Below are 19,671 nucleotides of genomic sequence, written 5' to 3' on the forward strand. Positions count from 1 at the left end.
AGAGGGGTAAAGAAAGGTGGAGGAGATGGGTAGTGATGGTGTTAGAGGAGAGGGGTGACGAGAGGAAGAGAGTAGATGGGTGCAGGGTAGAGGAGTGAAGAGGAGAGGAGTGAAAAGAGGAAGAGGAAAGGGGCTCTTGTCTTGCCTCTTTCATCTTGGCTGCGCTGAAGGAGGGGGTGAGGATGCTGCGTACTCTCTTCCAGTGCTCGTTCCTCAGCATCAGCAGACAGTCACTCATGGGCTTAGTAGCGGCACGGATTGTCTGCAAAGAAGAAACGAGGGAGACAACATTTCAAGAATATTCACACTACAAAATTCTGGTACTGATTATGCACATAAAGTATGTGTGCACTCGCACGCAACCACGCACAGATCTCTCCCTCTGTATTGTATATAGGTGATAGAAGTCTGAGACCATAACCACAGTATGTCTCCCTCACCACCCAGCCCCCACCACCTTGCCCCCAGGTCAGATCTTAGGACTCATGAAGAGATGGAGGAATCAGCATGCCCAGCCTGTCCTCTGTTGTGTTCTTTTCCAGTCCAGCAAGCGCATGTAGTCAATGGTTATCACTGTCCTTAGAGCCTATGGTCCTCTTTGGTGGAACTAACACTGGATACAATGCTAGAATACTGAAGATCTGGAGATACTGTGGAAATCCAGAGGAATACAGAACATTGCCACGTGACCTGAGCTAACGCTGATCCCTTACCTATTGGTGTTCATAGACGTTCATAAATGGTTATAAGGTGTTTATAAATCTTCAGAAAGTATTCAGAAATGTTCATAAAGCATTAGGTGACCAATGCAGGTGATTTCTGGCTGACAATACTTCATGGTTTATGTTGTGATGTTTAATTTTAATGTATTAGCATTTTCCCATGCTAGTATAATATTCCAGACACAATGTAATAACATTTATAATTTCTTCATCTGTGTGTCTTGGTAATATTCCATCGGTGAGAATTAAGTAGCGCACTAACACAATAACATTTATGGAAAAGGAAACTGTTGTTCGGTAGTTTAGAGTGCTTGATTAAAATAAAACATTCATATTTTTTGAGGCCACAGCATTACAGTGGAGTGTGTTTGTGTCTATGCCTCCCTGGAGACTATTTTATGGGTCTGCTCCTGCTGCTGGTTGCAGATGGTGTAGGGGCTCTGGAACATACACACATGCACACACACACATGCACGCATGCATATACACACACACACACACACACACACACACACACACACACACACACACACACACACACACACACACACACACACACACACACATACGCACAGCAAGACCCACATCTCAACACTACACGATCGCATACACCACTCAGTAACACAGCAAGTGCCACATCTCCATAATACGAATCCCATACACACAGCAGGGCCCAGATCTCAGCACCATATGCACATCCAGCGCTCTGTGAGCTACTGCTAGACTGGTTGTTAAGTGAACAATGAGTCAGGAGTTTGGGAACGGGAAGGCGACCAGTAAACATCATACACTCTTAGAAAACATCATACACTATCTAGAACCTTAAAGGGTTCAATAACCCTTTTTGGTTGCAGGTAGAACCCATTTGGTTCCAAGTAGAACCCCTTTAGGTTCAACATGGAACCCAAAAGCAGGTTCTCCTATGGGGACAGCCAAAGAGTTTTCTGAGTCAAATTACCTAAATCAAACATGTAAAACATTTCACTAAGCTCCTGTATCCGCCCTGGATCTAAAGACTGTATATGTGTGCGTGTGTGCTGCATACATACCACAATATTTCTGGGTGATTGGTGCACAACATTTCTGGGTGATTGGTGTTAACATCTGTCTATATACTGTATTGGGAGTTGTATTTTACATGATGTGCATGACTGCCATGATTATTCTGGTTGCCAAAAATAGAAATACATATGATTCACAATACAATATAGCTGCCACCCTGTTCCATTGTCAGGGTAATTCTGAATCACAAAAAAACCTGATGACATCTCACAATCAAACCAGGCAATAAGGTAGAATGTTGGAATTTATAATGTTTGGTTGCGTTTATTTAAAGCGTCTAAAAATGATCATTAGTAGCCTACCAAACTTGCTAACAGCCAGTAATGGCCTGTACTCAGTGCTCTATTGTCCCTCCATCAGGTCCTAATGGCCTGGTACTCAGGGCTCTATTGTCCCTCTGAGCACTCTGTCATCAATGCAAATGGTTTAGGAAATTACATCCGACACTTCATGAGAAACCTGGCATTCTGAGTTTGAGTGGAATAGGATCACCTGTTGTGAAACGAGAGCCAGCTCCTCATAGCTGCTTGATGCATAGAATTAAAGTGTTCCTATAAGCCCATGTTGCACAACATTTCGATAGGCTATGCTATTCAATTGTGTGAGAAAACAACGTTTTTATGGCCTCTGTTATAAAGAGGAGGATCCCATCAGCTTTCTGTAGGCTTACAATTTTTATTTCTCAACTTTCCTAATATTAAGCACATTGTTTTTCTTTACAACTGGAGTAGCCTACCTGGCTGGCGTGAAAATGAACTGTGGGAAACGCGTCCTCCATTCGCTACTCAAGCGCATATGGATAACATGTATTTTTTCCCCTGTTCCGACAGGTCCATGATAATGGTACATTCTAAATCAAAACAAATTTCACACATTCAGTACCAGTCAAAAGTTTGGACACAACTACTCATTCCAGGGTTTTTCTTCATTTAAAAAAAACTATTTTCTACATTGTAGAATAACAGTGAAGATATCAAAACTATGAAATAACACATGCGGAATCGTGTAGTCACCAAAAAAGTGTTCAACAAATCAAAATCATCATTAGAGATGCATCATGCAGCCTTAGCCTATATGTTTAGATTTCTAAAACATTCTAACGTTTGTGTCCCAACTAAAGTTACATAAATAACTCTAAATGAAGCTTATAGGAGGACCTGTTTCTTTGTTAACCGCTCAGTACAGATAGACCCATGTGCCCAATCCCTCAGAAATCCTTTGGGAAAAATATCCTTTATATTTTTTTCAGTTACAGTAGATGTTCCAAAGGTCCACATCAGTGGCTTGTAACCTATGCGTGGAAGCTGGAGATGCTAAACATGTTTAAGCTAATTAACGGTAAATTACCGTGAGACTGGCAGATATTTGCATGGCAATCAATGGCTGACAAAATGTCACAACCGCCACAGCCCTATGTGCAGCGAAGAAAGACCTAGAAAAGTTGCAGCTGGCTCAAAACAAAGCAGCACGTCTTGCCCTTAACTGCACACATGGAACTAACAACATGTATGATCGTTTTTCATGGTTGAGGGTTGAGGAGAAATTGACTACGTCTCTTCTAGTCTTTTTAAGAAGCATTTGTGTGTTGAAAATGCCTAAGCACTTCTAACAGACATACATACGCCACCAGACACTTAAAACTTTTGTCTTGCCCATTTACCCTCTGAATGGCACACATATACAGTCCATGTCTCAATACCTAAACATCCTTCCTTAACCTGTCTCCCTTTCATGTACACTGATTGAAGAGGATTTAACGAGTGGCATCAATTAGGGATGATAGCTTTCACCTGGATTCACCTGGTCAGTCTATGTCATGGAAAGAGCAGATGTTCATAATGTTTTGTGGAATCAGTGTATAACTCTTATTTATTTATTTAAATGATGTCCTTATCTATAACTGTTCTGTACTTGTCATGTATTTGTACATTTTATGTGGACCCCAGAGTGGCTGCTGCATGTGTAGTAGCTAATGGGGATCCTAATAAACGTAACTAAACTAAACTGAGTCCACTCTCTCAGGCCTCTGCTACAGGCAGGGAACAGGTACACCAGTATCTTCTTGGCCTGGATGTTTTATCCCCAGAGAAGCCTACCTCAACCCCATAAAACCCACTCTCTCAGGCCTCTGCTACATGGAGGGGAGGCAGTTGTGCACCTCAGCCTTACTCACACAGTAAGAGTCCTTTTCTACCAACCTTACTATCTACACTGTTAAAACTATCATTGTCTGAAAACAAAATCTCCAATCTTTTTATGACTTCATGTTTTCCAGCCTGCCTCCTCTTCCTGTCGTGAGGCCACTCAGTCTCTCTCTGAGTTCTCCAGTTGTGAGCAACACTGGGAGGACCGGTGCAGACAGGTCCAGTACATTACAAACAACTCCTGTCTGAGTCGCAGCAATGGCTTCTGGGCTGCTAACTCAAGGAGACGAGGCGCAGCAATGGCTAAGTTCTACAAGCGACTGAGAAAAGCTGAGGACATTTGTCGATGATGATGAAGAGGAAAAGGAGATGGGGCACCAAAGGGCATGCAGCTTGTGAGCTTTGAGTACCAGGCGGTGTCGGAGTTGGTTGTAGCCTTTGGCTTCCTGTCTCTCTCAGATTGACAAAACATGAAAAAACATCAAGATGTTTTCTCAATACGGTGCAGATAGTTCAGGTACCATTAATTGACTATTAATTGACTATTTAGCAGTCTTATGGCTTGGGGGTCGAAGCTGTCTCGGATCCTGTTGGTCTGTGATCCGATGCTCCTGTACCGTTTGCCGGACGGTAGCAGAGTGAACAGTCTATGGCTTGGGGGGCTGGAGTTTTTGCCATCTTTTCGGGCCTTCCTCTGACACCACCTGATATAGAGGTCCTGGATGGCAGGGAGCTCAGCCCCAGTGATATACTAGGTCATCCAAATCACCCTCTGTAGCGTTTTGCGGTCAAGGGCGGTTCATTTGCCATACCAAGTGGTGATGCAGCCCGTCAAGATGCTCTTGATGGTGGAGCTGTAAAACTTTTTGGGGATCAGATGGCCCATGCCAAATCTTTTCAGCCTCCTGAGGGGGAAGAGGTGCTGCCGTGCCCTCTTCATGACTGTGCGGGTGTGGACCATGTTAAGTCCTTAGTGATGTGGAAGACAATGAACTTGAAGTTTGTGACCTGTTCCACAACAGTCCCTCAATGTGGACAGGGGTGTTCGCTCCCTTCTTTCTCCTATAGTCCACTATCAGCTCCTTAATCTGACTGACATTGAAGGAGATGTTGTTATCATGGCACCACGCTGCTAAGTCTCTGACCTCCCTGTAGGCTGTGTCATCACCCTTTCTGAGCAGGCCTACCACCGTCGTGTCGTCAGTAAACTTGATGATAGTGTTGGAGTCGTGCGTGGCTCGCAGTTTGGGTGAACAGGGAGTACAGCAGGGGACTAAACACCCGTGAGGGGCCCCCATGTTTAGGGTCAGTGTGGCGGAGGTGTTGTTGCCTATCCTCAACAGCTGGGACCGGCCCGTCAGGAAGTCCAGGATCCAGTTGCAGACGGAGGGGTTCAGTCCCAGGGTCCCTAGCTTGGTGATGAGCTTGGAGGGGACTATGGTGTTGAATGCTGAGCTGTAGTCTATGAGCAGCAATCTCACATCATTATATCCCCTCTTGTCCAGGTGGGAGAGGGCAGTGTGACATGCAATTGAGATTGTGGATATGTTGGGGGCAGTATGCAAATTGGTGTGGGTCTAGGGTGTCTGGGATGATGGTGTTGATGTGTGTCAAGACCAGCCTTTTAAAGGACTTCATAATTACAGATGTGAGTGCTACAGGGCGATAGTCATTTAGGTAGGTTACCGTGGAGCTCTTGGGAACAGGGACAATGGTGGCCAGCTTGAAACATGTTGGGATTACAGACTGGGACAAGGAGATTGAAAATGTCTGTGAAGACACTTGCCAGCTGGTCTGTGCATGCTTTGAGTACGCGTCCTGGTATTCCGTCTGGCCTGGCGGCCTTGTGATTGTTAACCTGTTGAAAGGTTTTGCTCACATCGGCCACAGAGAGCGAGATCACACAGTCATACGGAAAACAGAGGCTTTCATGCAATGCACAGTGTTATATTCCTCGAAGCAAGCATAAAAGGGATTTAGCTCGTTCGGGTGTTCTGCATCGTTAGGCAGCTCATGGCTAGATTTCCCTTTGTAATCCATTATCGTCTTCAAGCCCTGTCACATACAACAAGTGTCAGAGCCAGTGTAATAGGATTCCACCTTCCACCTATTGTCACACCCTGGCCTTAGTATTCTGTGTTTTCTTTATTATGTTGGTTAGGCCAGGGTGTGACATGGGTGATTTATGTGTCTTGTTTTGTAGTCTATGTGGTTGTGTTCAGTTGAGTGTTCTAGGTAAGTCTATGGTTGCCTGGAGTGGTTCTCAATCAGAGGCAGGTGTTTATCGTTGTCTCTGATTGGGAACCATATTTAGGCAGCCATATTCTTTAGGTATCTTGTGGGTGATTGTTCCTGTCTCTGTGTTTTGCACCAGTTAGGACTGTTTTGGTTTTTCCACGTTTTCTTATTTTGTATAGTGTTCACGTTTTCATCTTTCATTAAAGATGTTTATAAATAACCACGTTGCATTTTGGTCCTCCTCTCCTTCCCAGGAAGAAAACCGTTACAGAATTACCCACCACAACAGGACCAAGCGGCGTGGTGACAGGCAGCGGCAGCAGGAGCAGCGCAAGGAGGAATGGACATGGGATGATGTGGTGGACGGCAAGGGTTGCTACACTTCGGAGGAGATCCTGGCGGGAAAGGATAGCCTCCCATGGGAACAGGTGGAGGCAGCTAGGAGAGCAGAGGCAGCCAGAGAGAGGAGCCGTCGATACGAGGGAACACGGCTGGCAAGGAAGCCCGCGAGTCAGCCCCAAAAATGTATTGGGGGAAGGGACACAGGAAGTGTGGCGAAGCCAGGTAGGAGACCTGCGCCAACTTCCTGTGCTTACCGGAGGGCGAGAGAGACCGGGCAGGCACCGTGTTATGCTGTGGAGCGCACGGTGTCCCCAGTGCGGGTGCATAGCCCGGTGCGGTACATACCAGCTCCTCGGATCGGCCGGGCTAGAGTGGGCATCGAGCCAGGTGCCATGAAGCCGGCTCTACGCATCTGGTCTCCAGTGCGTCTCCTTGGGCCGGCGTACATGGCACCAGCCTTACGCATGGTGTCTCCGGTTCGCCTGCACAGCCCAGTGCGGGCTATTCCACCTCGCCGCACTGGCAGGGCGACCGGGAGCATTCAACCAGGTAAGGTTGGGCAGGCTCCAGTGCACCTGCACGGTCCGGTCTATCCAGTACCACCTCCATGCACCAGCCCTCCGGTGGCAGCTCCCCGCACCAGGCTTCCTGTGCGTGTCCTTGGCCCAGTACCACCAGTGCCGACACCATGTACCAGGCCTGCAGTGCGCCTCGCCTGTCCAGCGCTATCAGAGCCTTCCTCCTCTCCAGCGTCGCCTGAGCTGCTCGTCTGCCCAGCGCCGCCTGAGCTGCCCATCTGTCATGAGCCGCCAGAGTCTCCCGTCTGTCATGAGCCGCCAGAGTCTCCCGTCTGTCATGAGCCGCCAGAGTCTCCCGTCTGTCATGAGCCGCCAGAGTCTCCCGTCTGTCATGAGCCGCCAGAGTCTCCCGTCTGTCATGAGCCGCCAGAGTCTCACGTCTGTCATGAGCCGCCAGAGCCGCCAGTCAGCATGGAGCAGCCAGAGCCGCCAGTCAGCCAGGATCTACCAGAGCCGCCAGTCAGCCAGGATCTGCCAGAGCCGCCAGTCAGCCAGGATCTGCCAGAGCCGCCAGTCAGCCAGGATCTGCCAGAGCCGCCAGTCAGCCAGGATCTGCCAGAGCCGCCAGTCAGCCAGGATCTGCCAGAGCCGCCAGTCAGCCAGGATCCGCCATAGCCGCAATTCAGACAGGATCTGCCAGAGCCGTCAACCTGCCTGAGCTATCTATTAGTCTTGGGCTACCTCTCAGTCCTGAGCTGCCTATCAGTCCTGAGCTACCTCTCAGTCTTCAGCTACCCCTCAGTCTTGAGCTACCCCTCAGTCTTGAGCTACCCCTCAGTCTTGAGCTACCCCTCAAGCCCGAGCTACCCCTCAGTCCCGAGCTACCCCTCAGTCCCGAGCTACCTCAGTCCCGAGCTGTCCCTCAGTCCGGAGCTGCCCCTCAGTCCAGTGGGGCCCTTTGTTAAGGTTACTAGGCCAAGGTCGGTGGCGAGGGTCGCCACTCAAGGGACGCTAAGTAAGCGGACTAAGACTGTGTTTGAGTGGGGTCCACGTCCCACGCCAGAGCCGCCACCGTGGGTAGACGCCCACCCAGACCCTCCCCTATGGGTTTAGGTGTGCGGCCGGGAGTCCGCACCTTTGGGGGGGGGGGGGGGTACTGTCATGCCCTGGCCTTAGTATTCTGTGTTTTCTTTATTATGTTGGTTAGGCCAGGGTGTGACATGGGTGATTTATGTGTCTTGTTTTGTCTAGGGGTTTTGTAGTCTATGGGGTTGTGTTCAGTTGAGTGTTCTAGGTAAGTCTATGGTTGCCTGGAGTGGTTCTCAATCAGAGGCAGGTGTTTATCGTTGTATCGTTGTCTCTGATTGGGAACCATATTTAGGCAGCCATATTCTTTAGGTATCTTGTGGGTGATTGTTCCTGTCTCTGTGTTTTGCACCAGTTAGGACTGTTTCGGTTTTCCACGTTTTCTTATTTTGTATAGTGTTCACGTTTTCATCTTTCATTAAAGATGTTTATAAATAACCACGTTGCATTTTGGTCCTCCTCTCCTTCCCAGGAAGAAAACCGTTACACCTATATTGGCCTTTGCATGTTTGATGCCTTGTCTGCGGTTGTAGCATTCTTTCTTGTTTGCGTCCATGTCCTGTCCCTTGTGAGCGGTATCTCTAGCCTTTAACCCAGCGTGGATACTGCCTGAAATCCATGGTTTTTGGTTTGGACAAGTTCCAAGCCAATATGGCGTGTGGATGATGAAAGCAACTGGGACCTCTGACCTCTGTTTGATACATGTGTCATGTTACCATTAGCTGTGACCCTGCTGCCGTGGGATGGCATTGGTCCCCTCCGCTCTCAGACAGAAACGCTTCTATCTCTAGAGCCTCCTAGACAAAGGCTATTGGCTGAACAAAATCATTAAGCCTGAACTTTAGAGACACATCATCTTTCTTCCTGCAATGCAGTGGAACATAGTCAGAGTGTGCCCTAAAAATGTGTCTCCTTTAGTTCGGAAACGTATTACAGGTTCACAGTAGAAGGACACTGGTGACTACAGAGGGCCTGCTCACTGCAGGGGTTCGCATTGAAGTAAGTTTCAGAATTGAAGACCATATTCTGACTACTTTAAAATGGGATTCCTTGATGCTATTTAGGGACCTGGCTCAAACAAGAGTACAGATTTCATAGCCCAACTCGATATTATCATCAGGTAGCTTGTCAAAAACTGCTTTAAAAATAAGCAGTTCAAAATAGATCATTTTCTTTTGATTTGCTACATAAAAGAAGCAGAAAAAGTACTTTGGCATAATGCATCAATAAGGTCATCATCATCATCACATTTTCCTCATTGACTTACCATTCTGTTGGGGAAGGTGCTGAAGTCCTTCACCATGATCTGTCTGAGCATATCAGGGTCAGCTACCACCACCACGGGCCTCCTGCCTAGATAATATCTGGAGAGACATACAGGACATCATACAGGACAGCTTGAGAAGCCAGAGACACACGTGTGCATCATACACACATGAGATGGGTATATATCACATGTGAGATGAGAGTGTAGCACTTTCATTGTGCCATGGGTTGTTTGGAGAAAAATACTCTTGACTTTTGCACGGGTTAGACTCCTTGGTCCGTGTTTCAAGATGGGTCGGGTGGGTTGCCGACATTGCCGCTGACCCCTGGCCGCTGACTTTGCGTGTGTATATGCATGCATTCACACAGAAAAATACACAGAAGAAAGCATGCACAGACACACGCAAACACACACACAGCTACAGGGCAAACATTGATAAATAACAGGATGCCAATCAAACGTTGTGATCATCACAGAGGATGTGAGGCCTGGGGAGGAATATACCCAAAGTCGCAGCGCAAAACACACCCACACACCTTAGACTTAGACATGTGACCTGTTGAGCAGTCTATACTGAAGAAGAGTCTCACAATGGAAGTTTAGCACAACCCTCACTACCTGCCATGGGCTTGACAGAACACAGGGTGTAAATGAGTTAGGGATTTGTTTGTATTCGACAGTACCACTCTTTATTGTTCTAGTCTAGTCGTTACTCTCAGAATTGCTTCAGTTCACTGCAATGTTAGCCAGGAGACACTGACTAACCGGTCAGTCAGTCCTATCTCACCTTGTTTCTTCCCCACAACAGTGGAGGCTCCTCAGAGGAGGAAAGGGAAGACAATCATCCTCAGTGAATTTCATAAAAACAAAAATAGTGAAACATAAAAAAATATATCCTTATTAGTAAATCAATTCACGCCACCAAATAATTGATTAATACACACTGTTTTGCAATAAAACAGGATGCACCTGAGCTCAATTTTGAGTCTCAGAGCAAATGGTCTTAAAAATTTTTTTTAATACATTTACAAACCTGTTTACGCCTTGTCATTATGGGGTATTATGTGGAGATTGATGAGGAAAACATTTCATGTAATACATTTTAGAATAAGGCTGTAATGTAACAAAATAGAGATAAAGTGAACGGGACTGAATACTTTCCCAATGCACTGTATATAGGAGATATAGGACTTATAGGACTTGTAGGATTCTTCACAAAGCTGAGAGGAGGGCTAATAACTGGTGTTATAAAGCTGAGGTTAAAAGGAAAGGAGAAGATCCTCTCTCACAGCAGCTCCATCTTGTTAAGTCCCGTCTCTGGGTGACACTAAAAGAGGGTAATCTAGAGAAGATGTTGCCCTTGTCTTGTCCCCAGTCCCAAGGCTAATGTAACTACACATTTACCAGTGTAGCAGGGTTTAAATAATATGGGGTAAAGGTCTGGCAGTATCAGAGGGGAGATTCTGACCCCCTTTTAAAACAGTCGGTCATTAACACTCCATGTGTCGTTTTATGAGTGCACCTGTCACACTGGACAGGTAATGGTTTTGTTGTCTGGCCCAGAGGGAGCTCCATTCCGTAACCTGCATGGGTGACATAATCACCACAGTGGCCTGGCTACTCAGACCAACTAGTCGTAAGCAGGCTTCTCTGTGTGTTTTGTCGTATCTAAATGTGAAGACTGTAATATTATCAAATCAGTTCTCAGTTCGAAAATAATTGAAATCTATATATTTACGCCCATATGTTGTTGTTGTTGTCTTATCTGTTGGAATCGCCAGTCCGTCTGCTGGAGAGTCAGTTCATCAGAGAGTCTCTGGTTAACTTCCCCAGAAGTCACAATGTCTTTCGTAGTTGACGCTTTCGCAGCAACTCTGGATAGTGTCTTTTGTAATGGATATGTCAGGCGTATAGTGGTTGTCGGTATTCTCATACTAGATTTGCGTAATTTCGAGCTGCAGACTAGTCTAGGATTTACTCTTATTCTGTAGTGATCGATAGTCTCAGAGTTGAACCATTTCCAGCCTATTTTATGACCGTCATAAAACAGCCGACTTCCTGCTCTCCCCCTCTACAAGAGAGAGCACGCTGTAGAGTGGACCCACTGTAATCTCATCCTTCAGATTGTCGCAGAACAGTTATGACAATTTGTATAGTTTCATCATCAACCGGTGGTTATAGTGGCAACATCATTACTATACAAATACATTAATGCAGAGGGAACCTTATTACATTTGTGTGTTTGTAAAGTTATGATGTAGTTTACCTATAGAGATGCTATTACATTTTATTCTAACTCCTAACTATATACCTTCTCCTGATATTGTGAGGTACTGCTGTATTTAATTATCCTAAATAAATTAAAAGGACACATATTTCTGCCTGACCATACTCATGGTGAATTTTGCTAGCAGAGAAACTTATTTCATTTTTTTGTTTTTGTAGATTGTCCATTATGTATCTTAAATGCTGACCACACTGCTCGCGTTGCGTGTGTGCACACTCATTGCAAAATAAATGTACACACACGTTATTCAATAATTAATCCAAACTGCTAGCGCGCATCAAAAAGAGTCTGCCTAGCCAGGAGCTAAAATATAACTTGGTTCTATTTTTGATACTTGATGCGCTGCAAGTCCCACCTCTCCCATGTCCTCATTGGTTTTTAGGCGAAAATATAACCAAGTGGAGATTGAAATATGATCTGAGGTCCACACTCCAGTTCAATTGGTGGTGGTAAGGCACCTTAAAGTTGGTTGCCAACCTCCATATAAAGTCCACAGAAGAAGAAGAAGAAGAGATTACTAGAAACTAATAAGATTTTCCCTTTTGTCTGTGGATTAATTGTCGGAGTGGAGAACACGATTTTGTGTCACTCAAAATGGATGAAAATTCTACAAAGTGCATTTCAGGTAAAATAACAACCCAATGTTAATATCCCAGGACAAATTAGCTAGCAACAGCAAGCTAGCTAGCTAAATGCATGTTTAATGCTTTTTGACCTGTCCCCAAATTAATATAGTTGGTTCAGAGTTTGTTTTGATATTTCAACCTGCGTGTCCTGATCGCGTCTGGTGTGGATGGGCAAAATCAACATGTTATGTATACTGTATTTGATATTATTTCTGATATGAAAAATAAAGAAACTTTGAAAGATTTATCTCTAACAACCACTGAATGCTTTCAACTTTGATAAATTGATAGGGGAGGAGTGTTCTGAGAGATGACGGGGGTTCAATAAATGTGCATGAGCCTCTTTCTCTTTTCTTTTTGAAAACCACGTATCACGCTAGTGGACAACTCTTACTGAAGGCTGTAGTAATGCCTTTTGGCATATATCCACGCATTCTGACGTAACGTCTCTTTTCTGGTCTAGGCATGAAATCTAGCCATGGCAAACCCACTTTTCCCTGCCCTACTCCTACACTCTTTTCTTTTTCTAACATACACACAGAAACTCAGTAGCCTATTCCCTTTGATGTGATATTAAGAAAATAAATTGCCGTCCAAAAGCAGGCCTGTATAATCGACCCAGAGATAATCTAGCGGCACATCTAGATTAGATCAACTTTATTATCCCACCAGGGGGAAATTCATTTGGTCATGTGCCTAAAAAGACAAAGTACATAAAACATAAAAACACAGAATACACTAAATTAATATGAAAATGCAATAGGCCACATATTTACAGTAAGTGCAGTACGTATTTACTGTACAATCCTTTCACCGAGTCGACTAGGTGAAAAATCTGTCAATGTGCCCTTGAGCAAGACACTTAACCCTAATTGCTTCTGTAAATTGCTCTGGATAAGAGTGTCTGCTAAATTACTAAAACTGTAAAAATATCTGTTCATCCTGAGCTTCTTCTGAAGAAGTATACTTGCCCTAGTCTGGTTGCTGCTACGACTGAGACTTGAGTGAAGGGGATGTTGTCACGTTCTGACCATAGTTATTTTGTGTTTTCTTTGTTTTAGTGTTGGTCAGGACATGAGCTGAGTGGGCATTCTATGTTTTGTGTTTCTATCTTGGGTTTGTTGTTTGGCCTGATATGGTTCTCAATCAGAGGCAGGTGTTTGTCATTGTCTCTGATTGGGAACCATATTTAGGTAGCCTGTTTTGTGTTGGGTTCTGTCTTTGTGTCTATGCACCAGATAGGACTGTTTCGGTTTTCACATTTGTCATTTTGTATTTTGTAGTGTTCTCGTTTATCATCTATATTAAACATGTTGAACACAAACCACGCTGCATTTTGGACCTCCTCTCCTTCAACGGAAGAAAACCGTTACAGATGTGTACTGTCCTGTAATATTTTGTCTAGTTTTTGGAGGACAAGTTTTGTTTACAGCCTGTTGGCTGATTCTTGGTCTATACCACTTCTATTCCCGCCGTCTTGATCAAGCGCCGCAGCTCTATTTGGTCTTGAACTTGCATGTTTCCAAACATGCATATCAGACCAAAGGACCGGACACTGTAGGACAGATTTATAAAACAGCTGAAAGATATGGCGATCAACATTAAAATGGTTCAGTTTGCGAAAATAATAAAAATCTCTCTTGTAGTTTCTTTGCCTTTGCAAGGGCACACACAGTCATTGTGTTTCAGGTTATTGTCTATCTTGATTCCTAGGTATGTATATGTGTTCACTCGATCTACTGATTCCCTGTTGATCTTAGGGGGGTAATGCATTGGAATAAGCCTACCAGGATCTCATGGTGTTGCTTTCCATTAGTCTGGTCCCAGATCAGTTTGTGATGTCTTGTCAAACACCATTATTTGGCAAGACATGGACAAGCAGATCTGGGACCATGATAACTTTTCAACAGCTTCACTGATACTTCTAACACGTACAGTCGGAAGTTTACATACACTTAGGTTGGAGTCAATAAAAATAGTTTGGCAACTACTCCACAAATTTCTTATTAACAAACTATAGTTTTGGCAAGTCGGTTTGGAAATCTACTTTTCCAACAATTGTTTACAGACAGATTATTTCACTTATAATTCACTGTATCACAATTCCAATTCACAATTACACATACAAAGCTGATTGTGCCTGGAAAATTCCAGAAAATGATATCCTGGCTTTAGAAGCGTCTGATAGGCTAAATTACATAATTTCAGTCAATTGGAGGTGTACCTGTGGATGTATTTCAAGGTCTACCTTCAAACTCATTTCATCTTTGCTTGACATCATGGTAAAATCAAAAGAAATCAGCCAAGACCTCAGAAAAAATAGCAGACCTCCACAAGTCTGGTTCATCCTTGGGAGTAATTTCCAAATGCCCGAAGGTACCATGTTCATCTGTACAAACAATAGTACGCAAGTATAAACACCATGGGACCACGCAGCCGTCATACCGCTCAGGAAGGAGACACATTCTGTCTCCTAGAGAACATACTTTGGTGCGAAAAGTGCAAAGCAATCCCAGAACAACAGCAAAGGACATTGTGGAGATGCTGGAGGAAACAATTACAAAAGTATCCACAGTAAAACGAGTCCTATAATATCGACATAACCTGAAAGGCCGCTCAGCAAGGAAGAAGCCACTGCTCCAAAATCGCCATAAAAAAGCCAGACAATGGTTTGCAACTACACATGGGGACAAAGATCGTACTTTTTGGAGAAATGTCCTCCGGTCTGATGAAACAAAAATAGAACTGTTTGGCCATAATGACCATCATTATGTTTGGAGGAAAAAGGCGGAGGCTTGCAAGCCGAAGAACGCCATCCCAACTGTGAAGCACGGGTGTAACGCTCGTCCTCTTCTTCTGATGAGGAGTAAGAGATATCGGACCAATTTCCAGCGTGGTGAGTGTCCATTTTAATATGTAAAACTGAACACTACAAAATAACAAAGTGAAAGAACAAACGAAAATCGAAACAGTCCCGTATGGTGCAAACACAGACACAGGAAACATATCACCCACAACTCAAAAGTGAAACCAGGTTACCTAAGTATGGTTCTCAATCAGCGACAACGATTGACAGCTGCCTCTGATTGAGAACCATACCAGGCCAAACACAGAAATCCCAAAACATAGAAAAAGGAACATAGACAACCCACCCAACTCACGCCCTGACCATACTAAAACAAAGACATAACAACAGAACTAAGGTCAGAACGTGACAACGGGGGTGGCAGCATCATGTTGTGGGGGTGCTTTTCTGCAGGAGGGACTGGTGCACTTCACAAAATAGATGACATCACGAGGAAGGAAGATTATGTGGATATGTTGAAGCAACATCTCAAGACATCAGTCAGGAAGTTAAAGCTTGGTTGCAAATGGGTCTTCCAAATGGACAATGACCCCAAGCATACTTCCAAAGATGTGGCAAAATGGATTAAGGACAACAAAGTCAAGGTATTGGAGTGACCATCACAAAGCCCTGACCTCAATCCTATAGAACATTTGTGGGCAGAACTGAAAAAGCGTGTGTGAGCAAGGAGGCCTACAAACCTGATTCAGTTACACCAGCTCTGTCAGGAGGAATGAGCCAAAATCCACTTAACTTACTGTGGGAAGCTTGTGGAAGGCTACCCGAAATGTTTGACCCAAGTTAAACAATTCAAAGGCAATGCTACCAAATACTAATTGAGTGTATGTAAACATCTGACCCACTGGGAATGTGATGAAATAAATAAAAGCTGAAATAAATCATTCTCTCTACTATTATTCTGACATTTCACACACTTAAAATAAAGTGGTGATCCTAACTGACCTAAGACAGGGAATTCTTACTAGGATTAAATGTCAGGAAAACTGTGAAAAACTGAGTTAAAAATGTATTTGGCTAAGGTATATGTAAATTCCGAATTCAACTGTATGTCTATCAGAGGTTGTGTCAGACACTGGATGAGACAAGTCAAATAGAGTGTCCTGTAGTGGTTTGGGTTTGGTGTGATGTAAATGCAGTGTCAGTCAGTCACTTACCCACATACTCTCCCATACTTGTGAATCAGGTCTGTGTGAACACCGAAAAAGCCCTGAAAAGAAAGATTAGAAAGAATTAGAAAGGAACCTTAGAACCAACTGAGATTTGATATAATTTCAAATGTTATATAAGACGATATCCATTCTCTCTGCTACAATGAAATACTGTGTGTTCAAGATACCTGTTGGTATCTGATTGATATTTGCTCAATACGCACTTTCCATTGTCTTAGCTACTTGCGTTAACTCCACAGCCACCACAAGAAACACCCCAGCAGTACACGGCGACAGCTGCATTGATTTGACTCTTTTCCATTCCTGTGTTAGAGCTAAGACTGACACATGACTGACAACTTAATAAAGGGGCTAGAACACTGTACTGAACATACCATCTGTGACCAACACTAAAAGGTACTGTTACTGCAAAGGGTGTGTGTGTGCAGAGATAGAGTGTGTGTGTGTGTGTGTGTGTGTGTGTGTGTGTGTGTGTGTGTGTGTGTGTGTGTGTGTGTGTGTGTGTGTGTGTGTGTGTGTGTGTGTGTGTGTGTGTGTGTGTGAGAGAAAAGTATGTGAGAGTGTGTCCTTAAAAACACACTCTCCTTGAACTGTATGTTTCTCGACACAAACTAATAGTTTCATCTGAACCAACTACCACGGGAAAGCTGTCTTTCATCTTCTTCCAGTTGACTCCTTTGCAATCGTCAACAGAACTAACAAAGAGCTTCACCGACTGACAAAGGAGGTGTGATGACGAAGGTTTCAGCTCTACCGTGCATTGATCTTTAGTATTGATCTGCTCCAACAGTTCCAGTCACAAGGCCTGTGTGTGTGTGTGTGTGTGTGTGTGTGTGTGTGTGTGTGTGTGTGTGTGTGTGTGTGTGTGTGTGTGTGTGTGTGTGTGTGTGTGTGTGTGTGTGTGTGTGTGTGTGTGAAGGAGGGATGGGTCCATGTGTGTGTGTGCATATATGTGAGAGCTTAACTCATCACAGCTCTGTAATACAAAACATCAGCCACTGTAACTTTAGACTCAGAGCATTCAATTGATTTCACATCAATCTGTGGAATGAATCTATGGTGTGTAGCTGAGCGACAGTCTTAAAAGCCACATTTAATTCAATTGGCAATTTCTCTGACAAATAAATCAAATATAATGTTAATGGTCGCATACACATGTTTAACAGATGTTATTGCAGGTGTAGAGAAATGCTTATGTTCCTAGCTCCAACAGGACTGTAATATCTAACAATATAAAACAATACACGCAAATCTAAAAAGTAAAATAATGGAATTAAGAAATCTGGAAATATTAGGATGAGCAATGTCATAGTCCAGAATAGAAATATATATGTACAGTATGTGATGGGATGTATAGACATTATGGACAGTATGTGGATAGAATATATAGTAACTGAAGAATATGTGGATAGAATAGTATATGTACAGCAATAAAATAGGATAGGCCTTGACAAGAATATAGTATATACATATGAAATGTAAAACAGTATGTATACATTATTAAAGTGAGATAAACAACTGTCCTGACTCCAGAGTGGTAGAAATCCATCAATTAATAAAGCCTATTAGAGTATGAGTGCTGATGTTGGACCACATTTGTCTTTTAGGTCATAATGAATAAGACTGTGTAGACAAGGGGGGGCTGATCACAGGCCCAGTGGAGGTAGCCTAGTGGTTAGAGCATCGGGCCAGTAATTGAAAGGTTGCTAGATCGAATCCCTGAGCTGACAAGGTACAAATCTGTCGTTTTGCCCCTGAACAAGGCAGTTAGGCCATCATTGTAAATAAGAATTTGTTCTTAAATGACTTGCCGAGTTAAATAAAGGTTACGTTTTAAAAATATATATTATTTGTCCTACTGTAAGAGCCCGATCTTATTGGTTATGAGTTAAAACCACCCAACCAGTGGAATGTTGAAGATGGTGTAAAATGTGTTGTGGCGATACTCCATTAAATCTGCACCAGAGCTAAGGGAGAGGGAGTAAGAAGACGAACACGTAATAGTATTTTGTTCTCAGTATGGGGTCTCGGCATCATTTGTATACAGTACACTGCCAGTATTGCACTAAAAGCTTACAGCAGAGCTTAAATTGTATTTCATGTTTTATCAAAGACTCCCCAAAGCAGAATACTTGTCTAATTCAGCATACTCATCCCAAAGTAACCTATAATAGCTTCCCAGCAGTCATGAATCTGTATTCACATGTCGACCAATGGTTTGACCCTTAGTGTGTGTGTGTGTGTGTGTGTGTGTGTCTACTGCAGTGTGTATCCTCTGTGTATCCTGCCACCATGTCTGTGTACTCTAGGTACTCTCAGCACGTGTCGTATGTACTGCAGCACCCTGTGTTCTGTCCTCTGAGGGGATAAAGGTTTCTTTGTGGCTATAAAAGGGAACCTGTGTGACAGACAGTGAAGTCGTTAACTAGGGGATTGATGTGCCTGATTAAATATACTGTCGGCCCCAACACACACACACAAACACACATGCGCACGTGCAGGCACACAACACACAAATGTAATAAGTGCAGCGCCACCTCTCATCTCACTATGCCTGACGAGTGACAATATTACAACGGAGGGAGTAAAGCTTTAGAGTAAGGGGTAAGGTGTCAAGTGGACTACTAAATATTTTCATGAAGGATCTCTCTGTACTTTGCTCCGTACATCTTCCCTCGATCCTGACTAGTCTCCAGGTCCCTGCCGCTGAAAAACATCCCCACAGCATTATGCTGCCACCACCATGCTTCACTGTAGGGATGGTGGCATTCAGAGTCCAATCTTGGTTTCCTCAGACCAGAAAATCTTGTTTCTCATGGTCTGAGAGTCCTTTAGGTGTTTTTTGGCAAACTCCAAGCGTGCTGTCATGTGCTTTTTACTGTGGATTGGCTTCCATCTGGCCACTCTACCATAAAGGTGTGATTGGTGGAGTGCTGCAGAGATGGTTGTCCTTCTGGAAGGTTCTCCCATCTCCACAGAAGAACTCTGGAACTCTGTCAGAGTGACCATCGGGTTCTTGGTAACCTTCCTGACCTAAGCCATTCTCAGTGTGGCTGGGCGGTCAGCTCTAGGAAGAGTCTTGGTGGTTCCAAACTTTTTCCATTTAAGAATGATGGAGGCCACTGTGTACTTGGGGACCGTCAAAGCTGCAGAAATGTTTTGGTACCCTACAGCAGATTTGTTCCTCGACACAATCCTGTCTCGGAGCTCTACGGACAATTCCTTCGACCTCATGGCTTGGTTTTTGCTCTGACATGCACTGTCAACTGTGGACCTCATATAGACAGGTTGGTGTGTGCCTTTCCAAATCATGTCCAATCAATTGAATTTACCACAGGTGAACT

At 44.1% G+C, this 19,671-nt stretch overlaps 1 protein-coding gene across 2 annotated transcripts in view; it reads right to left on the bottom strand.

The window, feature by feature from the left end:
* tbxas1 (thromboxane A synthase 1 (platelet)) overlaps nt 1-19,671 on the bottom strand; it is a 130,860-nt gene that overhangs the window by 63,648 nt on the left and 47,541 nt on the right. For both annotated transcript variants that reach the window (XM_020456486.2, XM_020456488.2), the window contains exons 4-6: nt 16,313-16,365; nt 9,380-9,476; nt 146-262 (exon numbers count right to left, since the gene is read on the bottom strand). In XM_020456486.2, coding sequence (XP_020312075.1) covers nt 146-262; nt 9,380-9,476; nt 16,313-16,365 — 267 coding nt within the window. The remainder of the gene's footprint in view (nt 1-145; nt 263-9,379; nt 9,477-16,312; nt 16,366-19,671) is intronic.

This window comes from Oncorhynchus kisutch, linkage group LG22, assembly GCF_002021735.2.
Source record: "Oncorhynchus kisutch isolate 150728-3 linkage group LG22, Okis_V2, whole genome shotgun sequence".
Classification (NCBI taxonomy): domain Eukaryota; kingdom Metazoa; phylum Chordata; class Actinopteri; order Salmoniformes; family Salmonidae; genus Oncorhynchus; species Oncorhynchus kisutch.